General features: G+C 43.0%; 1 protein-coding gene across 2 annotated transcripts in view; it reads left to right on the top strand.

Moving 5' to 3' along the window:
- The window catches only part of LOC109969646 (cGMP-dependent protein kinase 1-like), a 40,924-nt gene that overhangs the window by 15,615 nt on the left and 6,476 nt on the right, over positions 1–18,833 (top strand). The window contains exons 3-12 of one of the 2 annotated variants that reach the window (XM_020616679.1): positions 1,973–2,086; positions 8,770–8,875; positions 9,307–9,370; positions 9,927–10,004; positions 10,083–10,177; positions 11,059–11,124; positions 11,923–11,997; positions 14,566–14,662; positions 17,379–17,518; positions 18,093–18,182. In XM_020616679.1, the coding sequence (XP_020472335.1) occupies positions 1,973–2,086; positions 8,770–8,875; positions 9,307–9,370; positions 9,927–10,004; positions 10,083–10,177; positions 11,059–11,124; positions 11,923–11,997; positions 14,566–14,662; positions 17,379–17,518; positions 18,093–18,182 (925 nt within the window). Of the gene's footprint in view, positions 1–1,972; positions 2,087–8,769; positions 8,876–9,306; positions 9,371–9,926; positions 10,005–10,082; positions 10,178–11,058; positions 11,125–11,529; positions 11,544–11,922; positions 11,998–14,565; positions 14,663–17,378; positions 17,519–18,092; positions 18,183–18,833 lie in introns of those variants that run through there. The other variant, XM_020616680.1, reaches the window with a different exon arrangement.

Below are 18,833 nucleotides of genomic sequence, written 5' to 3'. Positions count from 1 at the left end.
GGGTAAAAGATGATGTAGCCTCGAAACTATGATATAAACATGCACGTTGTGTGTGTGTATGTGATCGACCTCATGATCATTACAACCTGCAGATAATGTGTGTGTATTTTACCATTCACCATAATGATTATTACCATCTGCTCTTTCTGTGTGTTGAATGACTGTGTGCATGAGTCAAATTAGGTTAGTTAATGTGTGCATGTGCATGTGTGTGTTGCTAAGCACAGGCCGATGTGGATTTTAAACACTGAACCGTTAAAATGCTTTAAAGGAAAACTGATAAAAATGAATTTATAAAAAATACTTAGGAATATCACAAATATCCAAATATGCTGATACCATGTGATGCAAATTAAGACTGTCAGTCTTGTAGTGTCATCCAGTCTACAATGAAGTACACATATTGGAAAATGCCTTGGAAATTGGAAATACAGCTTGTAGGTCACCTGAGAGTCAAAATTCAGGGGAAAATTGCCATTCAGCTCCTCTTGTGAGTGGGCAGTGAGAACTGGAGGACACTCATCTGGCCTTTGGCTGTTGAACAGTTTGAACACAGTTTGGTGGGGTTTTGGTGAATGGATTCAACTGAGACTGTACACGTCCTGAATGAAAATGATATGACCAGGAGGCTGATTAATATTCAGATGTGTGTGGATTAAATTGTGTGTGAGAGGAAACAGTTAAGCTGCACAGAGAATCCCCAGTTTGTGTCTAAGATTTATTAAATCTCTGCAAAAACTCCCAAATCTCTTCATAAGTCTGTTTAAATTGAACCAAAGCTTTGATGAAAGTCCACTAATCCTCCACCGAGTCTGCTCAGTGTTTCACCTAAACCTTTATTAAATATCTAAAAACATCCACATATGATTGAAAGGAACTCCTTGTTGTCACACAAACCTTCGTATGAAGTGTGTCCGTGGTATTCGTGTCTTGTTGGGAGTCTCTGGTGTCCTGGTGCTGATTACTGTGACATTTCCAGGTTCTGTTGTATGAATCACTCTTCATCAATATTAGCTTGAAATGGCAGAAATACCGTATGTTCAGCTGCTGAACAGTGTCTGACGCTGTTTGTTTCTGATAGCCAAACTACTCCTGCGCTGCTGATGCCTTTTTTGCTGGATGGCGTTCAGTGATTTCAGCTTCCTCCTCTGCCACCTGTCCGCTGCATGTGTGCCTGTAGCGCCCATTGCGGAGTCTGACAGGCAGTCGGGGAAGAATAGTGCACACAGTGCGTTTTTTTTTCTTCAATACCGGTAATAAGCAAATGTGCATGGTGTGATAACGCTCAATGTTCATATCATGGTGCACCATGAAATGTACACTGCTGCAATCCTAACTCAGATTACACTGACTTCACTACACCTGTCCTAAAATGGAAAGTTAGGTTTAATAATTGACTCCTCACTGGTGACAGCAGACACTCGTTGATATGTAAAATTCTCATATGACTTTAAACACACACAAACACAAAGGCAGGGGAATAACAGGTGTCCTGTGTGTGTGTGTGTGTGTGTGTGTGTGTGTGTGTGTGTGTGTTGACTGTAATCCAAGACTCAGATAAATTAAATAGTGGATTTTGTTTCCATTGTTTTGCTGCAGCTGAACCAAACATGTGTTCTTATTACATGTAGCCCTAAACACACACACTCAGACACACACTGTGGCTGTCGGTTAATCAGATGTTTGAGTAAAAACAGATGCGAGTCAGACTGGGAGCTGATGATTTAATACTTCTGTTGCTCACACCTCAAATTTAATTTATACACAGCTCATTGAATTGGATAAGAAACATGATGCTGCAGACTGAATAATGAAACTTATCCTTAATGTGTTTGTAAATCAGTTTTCCTACAATGTCATGGCAACAATTTTTTTTATTTTGCTTGGTTCTCTCTCTCTCTCTCTCTCTCTCTCTCTCTCTCTCTCTCTCTCTCTCTCTCTGTCCCACTGCCTGTGACTGTCTCTTACCCAGAGGGGAAGGTGGAGGTGACTAAAGAGGGGATGAAGTTGTGCACGATGGGACCGGGCAAAGTGTTTGGAGAGCTGGCCATCCTCTACAACTGCACCAGGACGGCCACAGTCAAGAGTGAGTACACTGAGTGAGGCCTGATAACCCTGTAGCCTGATTTACTTTTAAAGCTATAAGGAGCAGCTGAGAGAGATGAAGGAACCCTGGGTCCCCGTATACCTGTGCTGGGTTGTGGTCTTCATAAACCACCTGTGTGTGCAATAAATTAGCTGGTTAATTCAGGACACTTCCTTTGTGCGCTGCTGACACTGCCAATCAGAGAAGGTCAGCGCGCGGCCTGCAGCTACACGTGGCCCACGGTTGTCTAGGTTTTACGTGTGGGCGTGTGAAACACCATTAATTAGAGTAGCATGCACAGCCTCCCCCCACCTGGGGCAGCACATTATTGTTATATATATGACAGTTGTGTCAAGAGGTCAGCAGGTCGAACTGCCATCAGATTGAGGGCCAGGTCAGATTGTGTGATACAACAGCAGCCTGGGAAAGATGCCAACTATGGCACAGAGTAAACTAGGTCAAGTGCAGGGCAAAGGCGGCAAGGACGAAAACGGCAGGTGAGTGTGAGGCAGAACAGGTGCAAACAGAGAAGGTGAGTTTGTCTTTGGGAAAAACAACAGTGCCAGGAGACATATTTAAACAACAGCATTTGAAAACTATGAAGGTAAACACTACTGACAGACTCACAGCTGGCAGCCACTGCAGAAGGAATAGGAGGACTGATAACTGTGCTCTAATTAAAGAGCAACAGAACCTGGGGACTGGTCATTTTTGACTGGTTTATTATATAAATATCTTGTAGTTTACTCTGATCCTGCTGTAAAAATGAATGCCTACCCCACGGAAGAGCCTTGGTAGCATCAGAACAGTTAGTTATTATTAGTGTCTTTACTGTGGCTCCAAACACTGTTACTGACACCACAGAGCAGCTGGTGATGGACTGTGATGACGCTTACGGTCCCCTCACTATGAACTGGAATAATCTCTGAGGATTATCATACAAAGCGTCTCTAAGTACATCTCCTTTGTTGCTCTGGATGTTCAGGATAGATATTTTGCTTCTGCCTTTGAGCCTCAGACCATAAAACTTTAACAGGTTGAAATGTCACTTTTGGGCTCATCCTGTGAGGATCGTCTTTTGCTGAGAACCAGAGGTTGAACTGACAACTTCACTGTCTTGACTCAGACCAGCTCCACCCCAGCATCTGGAGGTTTTCCTCTGCCAAGATTTTCTCCAGTCAGAACTCCGCAGCAGCATTAACCATTCGGTGACTGCCCTGCTGCGGGAAACTGACCTGAGTTCAGGAGACAAGAAGAGTCGATAGGAGGTGTGGGAGTAATGAGGCTGCAGTCTGAACCAATAAAACATCAACTGCAACTCTGTGTGTGTGTGCGCGCGTGTGGCCCTCCAACTTTTTGTTAAGGCTTCCTGGTAGAGTGCTCGCTAAGAACCAGTTGCCAGGCAACACCATCCGGTCCAGCCAATGAGCTAAGTTTTTGGCAACAGTGTCTCTTGGCAACAGTGTTGGGTTCGAGGGATTCGTTTCCGTTTGTTGAAGCTCTTTGCTCGTTATCTTCACATTAACACACGGCTCCAGACAAGTTTATCTGCTGTATTCCTCTACTTTGACGCGGCCACTGTTGGCTTTTAAAATCACTTTATAGCTAAACAAAAACACTCCACTCACTCTGACACCAGATCTTCGGCTGAAAGGAGGGTTATTGCCTCTTACTAAATGAGGGAAAATTCCTTAAGGGTTTGGTTTGGAGTCATTAAAGCCAACTTGCTTTTTTAAAGTATGAAGTTTTAAGGTGTGTGTGTGTATGATTTAAAACAGGAGGGGCCGCAGTTTACCAGCCCACAGGAACAACCCAGCACCCACAGATGAATTATTAATACACACACAGACACAGAGGATGTTTGTTGTTGTCTGACCAACAAAATTACAGTGGCACTAAGCACCGGTCCAGCAGTCTGTGGCCGCTGCAGAATGTTAGCGGGCCTGGCAGCATCGTCTTGTACACAGCATCACCATTCCACACCCCTCCACCTCTAAACAAGTAGTGCATTCACTACAATACACGATGCGATATGTGCCATGTTTTGTTTGGTCTCTCTTAGCTGTCTACAGGCCTGTTGACCAGCTGAAGAAAGACAATCTACTAAATGTGGTTCCTTCCAAATATGCTGATTTTATGCTGCCATATTATTTCAGTGACACAACTTTATATGCTGCTGCCAAGATGTGATTTACTTTGTTGGAAGCTCATTATGAACAGCTTTCGCACAAAAGTGTAGCCTAGCTATAATTCTGTAGTTTTATTGGCTGAACACATTGAATGCATGAGTCAGAGACGGCACTTAAAATTATGGTTAAAGAAGTAGGTCTAGAATTAGCAGCATTAGCACTAATGTTTGTAGTAGTGACGGTATCAGCAGTAATATTTGCAGTAAAACTAGTATTAGATGTAGTAGTATCAGTAATGTTAGTAGTAGCAGTCATAGTACCTGTGTATTAGTAACATTAGAGGCAGCAGTGGCTGTAGTAGTACTAGGAGCAGAAGGAGTAATAGTAGTATTGTAATGTTTATTTCAGTTTAGGTAAAAGTCTTGTGTTCAAAGATGTTCAGCATCAGTGGACACATTAGTCAAGAAAGAAAACCCCAAGTCCCATAAAAGAAAGCATTAAATGTTCAGATGGAGACTGAGACTGACTTAAGTTAAAGTTAAATTAAGGTTAGTTAAAGGTTAAGTTAGATATAAGGTTTCAGTAATTCCCCGGGAAAGGGATGTAAATCAGGGTAATGTCTCCTAAAGTGATGAAAACACTGCTAGAGAGCAGCTGCATGTGAAACCATCAGTTGGTTTCATTTCTGGACTCTTTGACCTTTGACCTTTAACACACTCACTACATTGCCTAATGCTCACACACCAGTTAGTCGACAGTGATAGTAACCCACCTGACACACATACAAAACTCAGCTGAACACATTTGCTGCTGTGGACTGTCTCCTGTTGTTGCCATGGTTACAAAGACACTTGTTGTCTCCATAGCAACAGACAGCAGAAACAAGAAGTAAAAAGTGTCAATGTATTATTAGTAAAAAGCTATTTTTAGATACCGCAAAGTAACTCCTGCTGTCAGATAAATGTGGTGCAGTAAAAAGTACAAAAAGCACCTTTGAACTGTAGTGAAGTACTGAAGCAGCAGAAAATGGAAACACTATAGTAAAGTACAAGTACCTTGTACTGAAGTAAAAGCACTTTGTTCCGTGCCACAGTGAATCCAGCTTCTTCTCTGCTGCAGCTGCTCATTTCACTTCTTTCTTTATTGTTGTTTGTTTGTTTTGACTTCATCATGTGACTCCCGTTCTTACTCCGGAACAAAACAGTGCAGTACTTGAGAAAACAAATAATGAAGTAGAATTTAAAAAGCTCTGTCGCGTAACAACGTGCTCCTTCCTGTGTCTGAGCTGAGTGACTGCGCACCCCTCTGCTCATCATACCCAGGGAAGTTTGTACAGTCGGCTCATCTCTATGATAACTTGCATGAGCTGACACACATACGTAAAGCTGGGTGTCCTGTAACCATGGTGACCAGCTCTGTCTGAGCATCACTGGTGAGGTTTATGGGATGTCTGCTGCTGTGAGCTCGCTGCAGCTGCACATCTGGATGTTACAGAATCATACTTTGCTAGTAAACATGAAAACAATTTTATTTGTTTACATCTTTATTCAGCGCGCCCATTATTTATATTTACAGTATGCTCTATCCCAGCATCATCTTAAGAGAATAATCACAGGAATTAAATTTATTCATGAATTTTTTTACCTGAAAAATGTGCAGTGGAGTTTGACGATGTTTCCTCCCCTGAGCAATGGCTTTCTGTCTTTCATCCTTCCATAGCACTTCCTCTCTGTCACCCTTTCGTTCATTCTTTTGTTTTTCTTTTTTGCAGTTTCATTATTCCCTTTGTACCATCATCCTTTCTTTCTTCCATTCCTTACAGTTCCCAGCTGCTCTTGACTTTGCTCTCACCACCTGTGGCAGCATCCAGATCTGCACCAACCAACAAAATAAACCATGTGTCTTCTACAGCAGCACATCACATTCATGAAAGGAAAAACAATCAAGGCTTTATCTCATAATTATGACTTACAAGAAAAGATTACCGGAGAGAACAGATCTGGATCTCCTCATTACAAGATAATGTACAGTTAATGGTGCAGGGTGTGGAACAGAACCTGCCTGAGAATCATCAGGTTTTTAAGATTTCTAGTTGCCAGTGTGTCCACAGGCTCAGAGTGAACAGGAAATGTTTCAGTTCATACCTAATGTCCCCAGACATAAACAATTACAGGCTAAAAATGTGTCCCAGGTTGCAGCCTACAGTGAATCTCATGGTATCCATAGCAACATTGTCCTGTTTTTAAAAGGAGTACTGTGTGTTGATATTAAAGCTCCTGTAGATTGTGAGGTTAAATCAGGTAGCATCATACCGTCTGTCTTCTTAAATAGCAGAGACTGATAACCACTAGATCTGTTAGTGACCCTGATTTAATTATGAGAGAACATTAAAAGTCTTCACCTGTGGTGCAGTTTTGTGGCACTTTGTCAGCACAGTGTTAAAGTACATCACCGTAAGTAACCCAGTAAGTCGTTTTCAGTGTTGGAACAAACCACCAGTGCTACAGTTCTGATGAGGAGGATGGCCTTTGTCATGTTGCCTTCGTGGTTAGGTTCAGAGGCCTAAAAAGCCTCTGAGCTGGGGGAGCCACAGTCCAGCTTCACATGTTGGGTGCTTCCTCAGTTGAAAGATTAGGTTAAATGTCACTAAAGGGTCCTGAGTCACTTCCACTTAGATTGATGACCAGAACCTGCTCACAGCTGTTTATGATCAAGAGAAGAATTAACCTTTGTCTGAAAATGAACGAACGTTGGTTCCCTGACCGCAGTCTCTGGGATCACTCGGTTCCCGCCAGCCGCTACATTGTTAAACACTGGGATGCGTTTGATTTCTGTTTTCTCTCACACCTGCTGTGATTACCTGCTGATGGAGGGTAAAGAGTTTTCATCTAGTTTTTGTCTGGTTTCTGGACTGTGGGGAATCAAACCTGCGTCGTTGTGAAGGTGAGATATCTCCACGCTGAGACCAGAGGAACTGAAACCTTTCTGAGGCTCTCAGAGGTTTGTGGACATTTGGGCTCGTTTCAGAAATCGGCTTTGAATTCTGACCTGCTGCACAACGATCGGTCGGTTTGAAGAGGGAAACACTTCGCTCAGGTTTTCTTTACTGCACTCCGTTTGTTTTGCTGAGTGTACAAAGCCTTGTGGCGGCATCGTCTCATGTTTAACCCCGGCTGAGCATCGCCTTCCCCAGCCACAGTGACAGACGTGCAGCTCATATCAGATCATATCAGCAGCCACTAATGAATGTTAATGGAACTTATCTGTTGTTGATCTGTGTGTGTGCACCAGCCAAAGATCATCTATGAGGGAAGAGCCTTCACTCTGTAGCACCGCCATACAACCAGAGTAGTTTGTATAGTTCAGCGTCTTCTCTGCTAAACCATCAGCTGATCTCACATCACTTTCAGTCACGTTCTTCAGTTCAACTTTCACCTACGTCACATCTGGAATTTAGACTGGTCAGGTTTGTGTTTTTGAAGCAGGTCTTCAGTGTTTGGATCAAGTAGCTCATTCACAGTAACGTGTCTGATTTTGTGTGATTTCACCGTTTCAGATTGAATCGCGTCGTCTGCTGCTGTGTATATTCAACATCTCAGGTCGATGTGTGAGTGTGGGCTGAGCAGCTGTGTCATTCGCTGTATATATACGGACTATAGAATCAGCACTATATGTTTAATGTCCTCTGACTGTGCTTAGAGTCAAAGTAAGCTGACTGAAACATTTGGTATTTTAACAAGTGGAATTTTTGGGACAGCATGGTGTTGACCACCTCTGGTGGTGATCAGAGTGAACACTCAGCAGGTCCTGGTACTGCTGTAAGTGGACACGGTAACATCCAAACTGTCACCATGCTTCTGTTCTCTCCTGAGTGGCTTTACTCCTCCATAAGGAAAGATTCTGTCCCAAAAGTCTCGGTTACTGTTAATGAGCCTTTTAGTTCCTGTTACCAAACAACAATTTTACATGTGGCTTCTTTTTCATTCTAAATCCAAAACACTGAAGCGTTTGTACAAACACTGGTGAGTTCCAGCTTTATCCCAAACAAAACCAGACTTTACCTGCTCAAGACTGAAACTGTCTGGTTGTTTTTTTAACATGCTAAGGTCTGAGCTGCTGTTGGATGGAAGCAACATCTCTGGTTTAACATCACACACATTCATAGACATGTGTACTGTTGCCATGATGACACACACACACACACACACACACACACGCACACAACAGCAGCAGCAGTGCAACAATGTCATTTCATCTAATTTCCCATGCATATTAAAGACAGAAATACACACCAGCACATGCAAACAGACACATTAGTAACATTAACACCATTCTCTCACACACACACACACACACACACACACACCAGTACTGTTTGGTAATGACATCCAGATCCCCTTGTTTCCTCAGGAGCTGCAGCCACACATTATTTCCACATCTGATTAACAGGCAGCGATAGCGTAAATGCCATGTATAACATTAATACCTCTGACCTGTGTGAAGCTGTAGCAGTAGCACATGTGTTTACGTTGTTAAATGCTGTGTGTGTTTCAGCTCTGGCCCACGTGAAGCTGTGGGCGATTGACCGACAGTGTGTCCAGACCATCATGATGAGAACTGGACTCATCAAACACGCTGAGTACATGGACTTCCTCAAGAGGTGACTAATCAGATGCTCACAAGCCAGGCAGCGCGCTGTCAGGGTCCAGGGTCAGATCCCACACACACGCTCATGTGCCTTTAGCCCAGTTACTCGCTCTGTCTCTGCGGAGCTGAAGCTGAAACCCTGCAGAGGGATCTGGTGACACCCAGTGGCAGAAAGTCAATAAGTACATTTACTGTACAAGTACTAAGTACAAGTACTGTGTTTAGTACCCTTTTCAGGTACTTGCTATTTACTGCTACTTCATACTTAGAATTCACTACATGTCAGAGGCAGAGCTTGTACCTTTTACTGCCCTATATTTATCTGACAGCTGCAGTTACTTACAAATTACATTCTACAGGCTTGTAAAATGCATCATGTAATAAATAAATACTGTACATACATGTGTCTGAAAGAAAACAAAAGAAAACTCTGTGTCTCTGCAGCGTTCCCACCTTTCAAGGTCTTCCAGAGGAAACTCTCAGTAAACTGGCGGATGTCATGGAAGAGGTGAGACTTTAAACAACAACAGTCTCCATGTGGATTTGTTTGTTTGCATGGTGTCGCCTCATGTTTAAAGTACCAGGCCAGTGGTTTTTAGTTTCCCACCAACCCTGTCCAGAGACCAGCAGCACCAGTGGACGTTGTGTCCTCACCGTTGTAAACCTCCACTGTTATCCACCAGTTATTAAACTGCCCCAGTGCAGCGGTGTGGCAGGTTTCCTCCTCTGGAAACATGGGAGGTTGTCTGTTTCCAACACACAGCTCCACAGGCTGAGAACGGCGTCACTGTGCACAGAGTCTCTGGTCTCTGCTCTGTTTGGCCTCCACTGGCTCCTCACACTGCACATATTGGACTTTTCACTACACTGCATGTATTTACCAGCTTTAGTTACTTTCCAGATTCAGATTTTTGTTACAAAATATACTTAACTAATACATTATGGGAACAGAACAAGAAGAGAACTAGACAACGCAAATGGACACTGTGGGTTTTTGTTTGTCTGGTGTGGAGTCTCTCTGGGAATCCACTAATCAGACGCTGACTTCAGTGTTCTGTGTTCAGACTCATTATGAAGATGGCGAGTACATCATCCGCCAGGGCGCCAGAGGAGACACCTTCTTCATCATCAGCAAGGGAAAGGTAACTCACACTTCTCTTTGATTCCTTTATTGATTATAGACCTACTGACTCATCCAGATTGATCACTGTTAATCACAGGTGAACGTGACCAAGGGGGACTCAGCCAATCAGGAGCCAGTACACCTCAGAGAGCTCACCAGGGGCGACTGGTTTGGAGAGAGAGCGCTACAGGGGTAGGAGCAACTTGATTTGACCTGTGACCCCAAGCCCACAGCCCTTAACCTCTGAACTGGAGCCCTTAACCTCCAAATTTGACACAAACATCCACTTAGATTCAAGAATGAACTGATTAGATTTAGGTCAAAGGTCAAGGCCAGTGTATCATCACATTTGTCCCATTACGGTAAATTTGTCTGGTTGGCAGAGGCACAATCATGAAGCTGTGATTCTAGTTTGTTAAAGTATTACCAGTCTGCTGAGTGTGAGAGGTGGTGATCGAGTGTAAAACCCAATAATTTGATCCAGTCGTTCTAGTTTGGAGCCCAGTACTTGAAGATGTAACTGAGGGCGGTTAACTAACTGTGGTTTAGTTCAGGTTCAGATCATGTGAAAGCCAGAGGAAGCTCCACGGTCCTGAAGGTGGTGTAAATGAAACCTCTCCACCTCTTCAGTCTGTATCACCACCTCCTTCTCCACTGTCTTCTTCTGTTGCTCCCTTAACCGTTTGGCTTCTTTTTCAGCCCCTGTGACTTTTGGACAGAACTGTTCTTCTCACCTGACTACAGCAGACAGAGATAACCTGGGTCCTGACAGGAGGAGGGCGGAGTCAGACTTCTAGGCGGTCTGATAGACGGACTGTTCTGACACTGTTTTAAGACTGAGCACAGTAGAGAGAGGTTGTTAATTAGAAACGTCAAAAACACCCTTGTGCTGCCACCCCTGGTAAAAACTGCAGAGTTAGGAAGAGGCGACCCTCCCAGGGTCCTTCAGGTTGCATGCTGAAGAAAAGAGGTCGATACGTGCAGTCATCTCTGAGTCATGATTAGGATGGGCTTTGCTGCTGTTTTGTCCTGCCAGTGAGAGCACTCAGAGTTATTGTGGTGTGTCTTCACAGGGAGGATGTGAGAACAGCCAATGTCATTGCTGCAGAGGCCGTCACCTGCCTGGTCATTGACCGAGAGTAAGAACATGCCACAACGCCCGCATTTATGTTTGAGTGAAAAAAGGCCAGAGCATGACGAAAAGTGAGAAAGTGGCAGCAGTAAAAGTTTCGCAACAGGTTTAAGAGTGAATGTGACACTGGGTAAACTGAACAGAGTAGTAGAGATAAAAGAAAACGAATGAAATGTGGGTGTTCAAATACAAAACACTAAATTGAAAAATAAAAGTTGTGAAAAAACCAATGTAACTCAGTCTCATTGAGGCTGGAGGTTTGTTTTTTTTTTTTACCTTTGAGGCGGTAGTTTGACAAAGAGTAGATACAGAATTTGGCCCAGGCTCCGCTCACTGACTGCATCTGGCTCACGTGGCCTTCATGGACCACTGCTGGTCACGTGACACCAACGTTGTTTCCAGCTGAGAAAAGCTCCAGATAAAAAGGTAATAAGTGAACCTTGAGTTTTTTTTTTAGTTAAATTGTGACACAGACTGTGAGTTGTAAAATCAGTGTCCGATATGGAACTGTGTCGCATTAAATACCCGAGTGACTCACGTTTTAACTGATTTAATTGTAGGATTCATTTATTTTATTAAGAAAGTCAGTGAAACTTGCATCACTATTTTGTCACTGGTTCAGAAGGGAGAGACAGATTACTAAATAAAAATCATTCAAATAAGCACATTTTATGTGAAAATAATTTGACTCAGTGTTCCTTTGGTTTTTACACCTGGATTTACTGGAAATGTTTAAGAATGTCAATAAAAAAATATGCCAGTTATAATCTGGGTGCTGATTGGCTGCTGTCTCTTTCCTCCTCAGCTCATTCAAGATTCTGATTGGTGGACTAGACGATGTTTCGAATAAAGGCTATGAGGACGCCGAAGCCAAGGCCAAGTAGGTTTGACCTGAAGTCAGCAAACACTTTACAAGTTCACAAGTTACACGTGTTCTTTTGACACTTACAGGCTCCTAACTGTCTGTAAATTGGAGGTTATGAAGTCTTAACATCTGCTTTAACTCGTGCGCTTCACATTTGCTGGAACTAGTTCATGCCTGCAGTAGCAGTCATGAGTTTTTGTACAAGGCTGACTGTGAAGGTTAATGCAGCCAAGCTTTGTTTTATAGCTTCTTCATCACCACGGTGCAAGAAAGTAACAAAAACATTTGAGTAGTTGATACTGCTGATTAATAATTTGTCATTTTTCAAGCAAAAATGTCAGCTGCTCCCTCGTTTGAGCTTCTTCACCGTGAGGATTTGATGGTCGTCTTTCATGGACTGTGGGACATTTTGCCCTTTTCAACATTTTCTGAAATGTCTTTATCAAAACTGTTTGTTGATGAATCAAGAAAATAATCAGCAGATTAGATGATGATGAAATTTGTTGTTGAATGAGCTGAGGACTGTGGATGGACGGGAGTCTGAGGCAGCCATGTATCTCCTCGGTGTCTGTGTGTGTGGATGTTTACAGCGGTAACAGGAGCCTTGGTGCTGTTTATGTAAGAGCAGCTAATAACAGAGTGGCAGCTGCATGCAGGGCGCAGGTCACAGTGAAGGACGCGCTCAAAGCTGAGGATCGACTACTGCTCGCGCTGTCCCCACTTCATACATCAGTGGTTACATCAGAATAGTAAATCAAAGGATCAGTCAACTCTGCACTTCCTAAGCATGTTGGTTCCTACTACCTGCTGTAAAGCTAGTTTCTAATTTTCATTTGCAAGCAGGTGTCATAGACGGATGTGGCAGACAGCAGTGCTGCCTTCCGCTTAAAGAAGAAACCCACACATTTCTCTGTATTAATTTGAAACTGACCATTACAGTTCCTTAGTTAACAGACAGACACATGTCTGTGTCTGGGTCTGTGGGGCTGTGGAGGTGATCTGACTCCCACACTCAGCTCTAACAGTTAATCTCTTTTTCACTAACACCAACTATTTTTAGAGCATAAATGCATTGGTCTGTCCTGACTGAACAACAGCAGCTTCTGTTTCTGCAGAAATCTGATTCCATTGCATTGGCTTCTAGGAAATAGTGCAGTCCCTGTTTGGATAAACACACACACAGGTATCTGTTGGCTGGTATTGCTGTGCTGTGTTTGGCAAGAGACAGATTTTATTTTTAGTCTGAGATATTGGAGCTAGAAGTTTACAACTGTTCTCGCCTCAAAAGTCAACCTAAACCCGCTCAGCATCCTTCATTTCTACCAGATATGTTTAAAGACATAGACGGCACGAGACTAACTGTCCTAGCAAACTCCTGCTGCTCTCTAAAGTTGGAACCTCTGGTCTGAGGTCAGGACAGTTTATCCTGCAGCCTCCTGTCTCTCAATCAGTCAGTGAAAAGTCTTAGCTGTATTTATTGGCTGAACCTCGGAGCACTGTTTCCACACACTAAAAATACCAGCACAGCAGCGGGTCTCCCTCTCAGTTTGGCTTTAGACCCTGCAGGACTCAGCCGGGACAGACGTGGACACAGAGCTTCTTCTCAGTCACAGTTAGATCTCAGTTGGACTCTATCCACATAGCATCCAGACAGTTTCAGTCTTGATACTGAACTGGATTCAGTTGGTAAAAAGGGGTTTGATGTAGAATATAAAATCCATCTACCCCGAACAGAAGTTGGGATTGTCTTTATTTGTGACAGCATCGTACTAGGAGTCCATCTGCTCTGGGTCAGCCTCATTTGTAACTTTAATGTACAGAGAGCTGGAGGATCTGGCAGCCTCAGCGCACCGCCAGTACCACCAGACTGGAACCTTGGCCCTCCACCACCTCCCTCAGCCCTTCTATCACCATGTTAACTGGAGGTTGAGCTCTTCTTTTGAGACGGCTCTCTTACAGACGTTGTGTCGGACGTTTTCATGAGGACAGAAGACAAGTGTGCGCTTAGCATCGAGCAGAGGTTTTGCACTTTTATATGCTGGTTTTTAGAGACTGTTCCAAATTTTGAAGAAGATGATGACTTGATAGCTGTTGTGAGACCCTCAGCATCATCCATATAATTCCAGTTTATGTCATTTTGTTGTGAAAGACATTCCTGTTTCAGAATAAGTGTCAGCCAGTTCTTTGATGGTAGTTTGGAGTAAAGACAGACAAAGCTGCCCACCTGAAAAAGTTGTTTTTCTGATCCGTCTGGTCCTTCATTTGGGCATTAATACCCTTCAGAGATGAGGGATCTGCCCACCCCTCCAGCCAAGCTGCAGAGAGGGCATCTCACCAGCCTTCCTGCTGCTCCCTCTCCCTCGCACTCCTTTCCTATCACCTCCTTCTCCATCCAAACTTCCAAGAAGTTCCCATTCTTTCACGTGGTCAAATTCTGCAGGTAGGACAGGGTCTCGGTTTAAGAAGGTTGGCTGGGAAAAGTTTGAGATACCGAACTACTCCTGAGTAAACAAATGTGCAAAGTGGTTCATCTTTCAAAATGTCCCAGAAATGTTTTTTTTTTTTTTTTTTGTAAATGTCCAGATATGAGGCAGAGAACGCCTTCTTCTCTAGTCTGAAGCTGAATGACTTCAACATCATCGACACACTGGGAGTCGGCGGCTTTGGACGCGTCGAGCTGGTACGACCCGACCACACTGCAACTTCAGACACAGGAAATGAGACTGTATTGGTGATCTGCAAGAAATCAGATGCAGAACATATGTCTTTACTGTAGTGCGACACAGACTCACAGTGCAATATGTCCCGGACATCAGCAACAGAAACATCAAGGTTTGGCTGAAAAATTTGAACAGGCTGTGAGTAGCTTGACAACAGGCCTCAGCCTGGTAAACCAGCTTTGGATTAGTTTGAGGCCAGTTTTAGACCATTTGGCTGAGATCAGTTTAAATTCATAGAACTTTTAATGTGTTTGTGTTTGTGTGCATGTGTGGGTGCCCTCAGCTGTTTGCAGTAATTTTCCAGTAAAGTATCAGTGCTGGTATCTGGTAACCAGTCGTCACGTGAGTCAGAGTCTGGGCTCCGAAGCACAGACTGAGTAGGACTGTCCCAGGTTCCCTGTGGCGCTGTAAGGTCCACACCTGGCCCACAGAACCTGAGGAATCTCAGTGAAACTGTATATGTCTCTCTCTGTGCGCTCATCAGGCTGCTGCAGGTCGACAGTTTTCATTCCTACCAGGCTTTTATGGCTTAAATTCCTGCACCTTACTCTGTTGTGTCCTGCCAAGTTTCTCCAGTCATAACTTCTTCACCAGATTAATTGATCCTGCATTCAGTGAATTTGATTTACCAGATTGTATTTAAACCCACAGCAGCCATTAGGTGTGATGTAAAACAGAAGGAGCTGGGGTTGGGGGGTACTAAATGTTGAAGGGGAAGCCCTGTAGAGAGTCTGTCGTGGAGCTGGAAGGATCCCCGTTCAGGGTCTCCCATCATCCCCCTGGAGATATTATTAGTCAGTGCGTCAGAGAGTAACTGTGCTCCAAGGAAAAACCTGACCTCTGACCTTCACACTCCTCGTCACACCCTAAACATAACTCTGATTACTCACTCACATATTTTCCATCATATGATGGGACAGAGTGTGTCCCAGCATGGCTCCTCCTCTGGTTTACTTTGTACAGCTGCATATGGGACCAAATTAACTCGGGAACTCTATATTTCAACCAGAAACACCTGCATCACTTTGGGGCTTTTTATTGGGCAGGAAACTGTTGGCAGTGTTCGATACCGCTGACTGTTCACACACGAGTTTCACACCTCACCTGGTTGGTGGAGCTAAATTGAACAGCTACATTTGCCCTGTTAGTTCGGTTCAGTGGGGCCGTCAGTCAGACCATGATGCAGATCAAACATATCCGGATCAAAGTAACAGAGTAACGCAACACGGATATGCGACATCGTTTGAAGTATGAAACTAAGGTTTGGGCTTTTGATCTAGGCAGAAGTTAGGCGTCAAATGTGGGCTTAAGGGTCATAACAAATCCGGAGTTCACACTTTGAGTGACAGGAGCTGCATCCTATATCTCTCTCTAACAGTTTACCACCTGCCTCTTTGTTCCGAGTCACAGAGATCAGCTGAGTGTTTGTGACATAACCCATCCTCGAGCCTCCGAGAAAGACATGTAGACAGACACACACCTGTGCAGAACGTTGTCTGAGCTGTGTCTCATACAGTTTTTGGCCTTTAGACGTGACATTAAGCTGTGAATTTGTTTGAGCAGATGCTGACTGTAGCATACTGGTCTCTAACCACTTTGAAACTGTTTGTACACTAACCCACCAAGGGTGAAGGGGTGTCAAAGTGAAAATGTCCCCACCCCCTTGGTCCAAAACTGAACTGGTCCTCACACTGTAGAGCCGTACAAGTACACACACAGTCCTCATTACTGAGCCATGAGCGAATTATGACCTCTCCCCATGTCAAAGCTTATTTATCACAACACGAAGACTCTGTCCAGAAATAGAGGGTTGTGTCATGTCCTATATGTGTCACAGTGTGTGTGTCTGACGTTTACAGCCTGAACACTGGTTGGCTGACAGACTACACAAAGGTTTAACCACACAGTATTAGTACAGAGGAAACAGGCAGCGGAGGCTTTTATCAACCTAAAATGTTTGAAATAATTGACTCATTTAATATGCAGCTAATCAGACTCCAGCTTTGTTGCTCCCATTGTAAAACACATACTTTAAAACAGAATACATAACATGTACACTGTCCACAGTGACTGTCATATATTTCTCTATCACCTTTAATTATAGATTATATTTGCACTTAATTATAGATTATATTTGCACTCACATAAGGGCGTAGTGAAATACTAAAACCACAAGACTCCAGACACATTTGCCCTGTTTATACCTATTACTCTGGAAAACCTGGGACCTGCACCAGAATTAAAAAAAGGTTTTGTAGATTTGAACACGTGATGTCAAAATCTCCACATTATTTAAAGGATCGATTTGGTGTTAATCTATATTTTTGTTATCGTCAACAAACCTCCCATGCAGACTGAAAAGAAAACAGTGTGGGTCTCTGTCTCTACACTCGTGACTTCCTGTCTTTGGCTCTCAGGTCCAAACCTGCTGGTTCAGACTGAAGATGTAAATCTTTATAAACACCTCATAGATACATAGTTCAATTTTTATTTATTCATTTTTTTCTGAAACAGCTGCTCACTGTAGCTTTTATCAAACAAACAGGAGGAAGCAGTGCATTTGCTGGGGATGGGGTTAACAGTTTCTGGACATGGTTGACATATGTACACATACTGTATATAACATATCTCCTGAGATTAAGCTGAAGATGAATATTAAGGTTTGTTTTTGTTCAGGTGCAGCTGAAGAGTGAAGAAGCAAAAACCTTCGCTATGAAGATCCTGAAGAAACGCCACATTGTTGACACGAGACAGCAGGAGCACATCCGCTCTGAGAAGTACATCATGACTGAGGCGCACTCCAGCTTCATCGTCAGGTCAGCAGAATAATCACCATGATCAGAAGTGAAGTTATTTTGTAATGAACTGGCTGATTTTATGTTGTTGTCAGTAAACAATTCAGACATTTACACACCTACAGCAGCTTTAATAAATGAACATCACGTTATACAAGGTCATGTAAAGAAATCAGTAGGTGGTGTTTGCTCAGTCAGAGACGGTTGTTGTCATGTAAGTGTAATATACTGTAGAAATAACACACAGGTAGAATCTTTAGAACTGTTCACTACAATTTCTAATGTCAAACAAAATTCAGGTAGTTTATAACTAAAGTAAAGCATTACAAAAATTAAACAGAAACAACCCTGGTTTGCAAAAATAATGCATAGTGTAGCCCTGGTTTTGAAAACATGTTAACACAAAAGCCGCAGAAGGATATGAAGCATATAAAACGTGGGAACAGGATGCCATCGTTGTATTTTTACAGTGAACATGAGTAAAATATAACACAATGCATAAAGCAAAGAACTCTCTCAGATGGACTGATGGATGCTGTAATCTGTTTCTTTTGCATGTCGGATGTGTCGATGAATTGTTGTCATCTGTTTTTAGGTTGTACCGGACGTTTAAAGACAGTAAGTATCTGTACATGCTGATGGAGGCCTGTCTGGGAGGAGAGCTGTGGACCATCCTGAGAGACAGGTGCACGCTTCACACAGTCCATCAGTCCTCTGATCACATGTAGTATTACTATATACTCTTCTGATCTATGTCAAACATCAGCCTTTAGTTTCAAACAGAAAATATTTCACCATAAAAGCTCTGTGTAGTGCTAATGTGAGGCAGAAATAAACATGTCTCAGATATTCAAGAACTTCTTTTCTTTTTTTATTTTCCATAAGTTTTAATGGATGTGATTTTTTTTTTTTTTTTTGACCAGAAAAAATTTGTGAGTGCTGAAACTATTAATGAATCCATTAATTAAAAAATTTGGACAGAGAATATATTAACAATTAACAGCGGTTTTCTTCATTTCATTCCAAAACACTGGACGTTCTCTTGTGTCTGCTCCCCCAGTGTTTCTGATTTGCGTTTGAGGTTTTGGACTTTTGGTCAGACAAACGTGACATCTGAAGATTTCGCCTTTGACTTTAGGAAACTTTTTTACTATTTCATGACATTTGATTGACTAAAACTAAGCAAAGCAGATATTCATCCACAACATAATCAACAGATAAAAGTAATTGAAAAAAAACTGTTACGTGCAGCCTGAAAAGCAACACGCAGCAACAAACAGGCTGGTAACCAAGCAGAAAGTATGGGATGGCTGCTGAGTTCAAAAAACCTGAAAGT

This window comes from Monopterus albus, unplaced genomic scaffold (genome assembly GCF_001952655.1).
Source record: "Monopterus albus unplaced genomic scaffold, M_albus_1.0 scaffold177.1, whole genome shotgun sequence".
Taxonomy (NCBI): Eukaryota; Metazoa; Chordata; class Actinopteri; order Synbranchiformes; family Synbranchidae; genus Monopterus; species Monopterus albus.
Note: the sequence above shows the minus strand (reverse complement) of the source record. Positions and strands in the feature narration are given on the sequence as shown.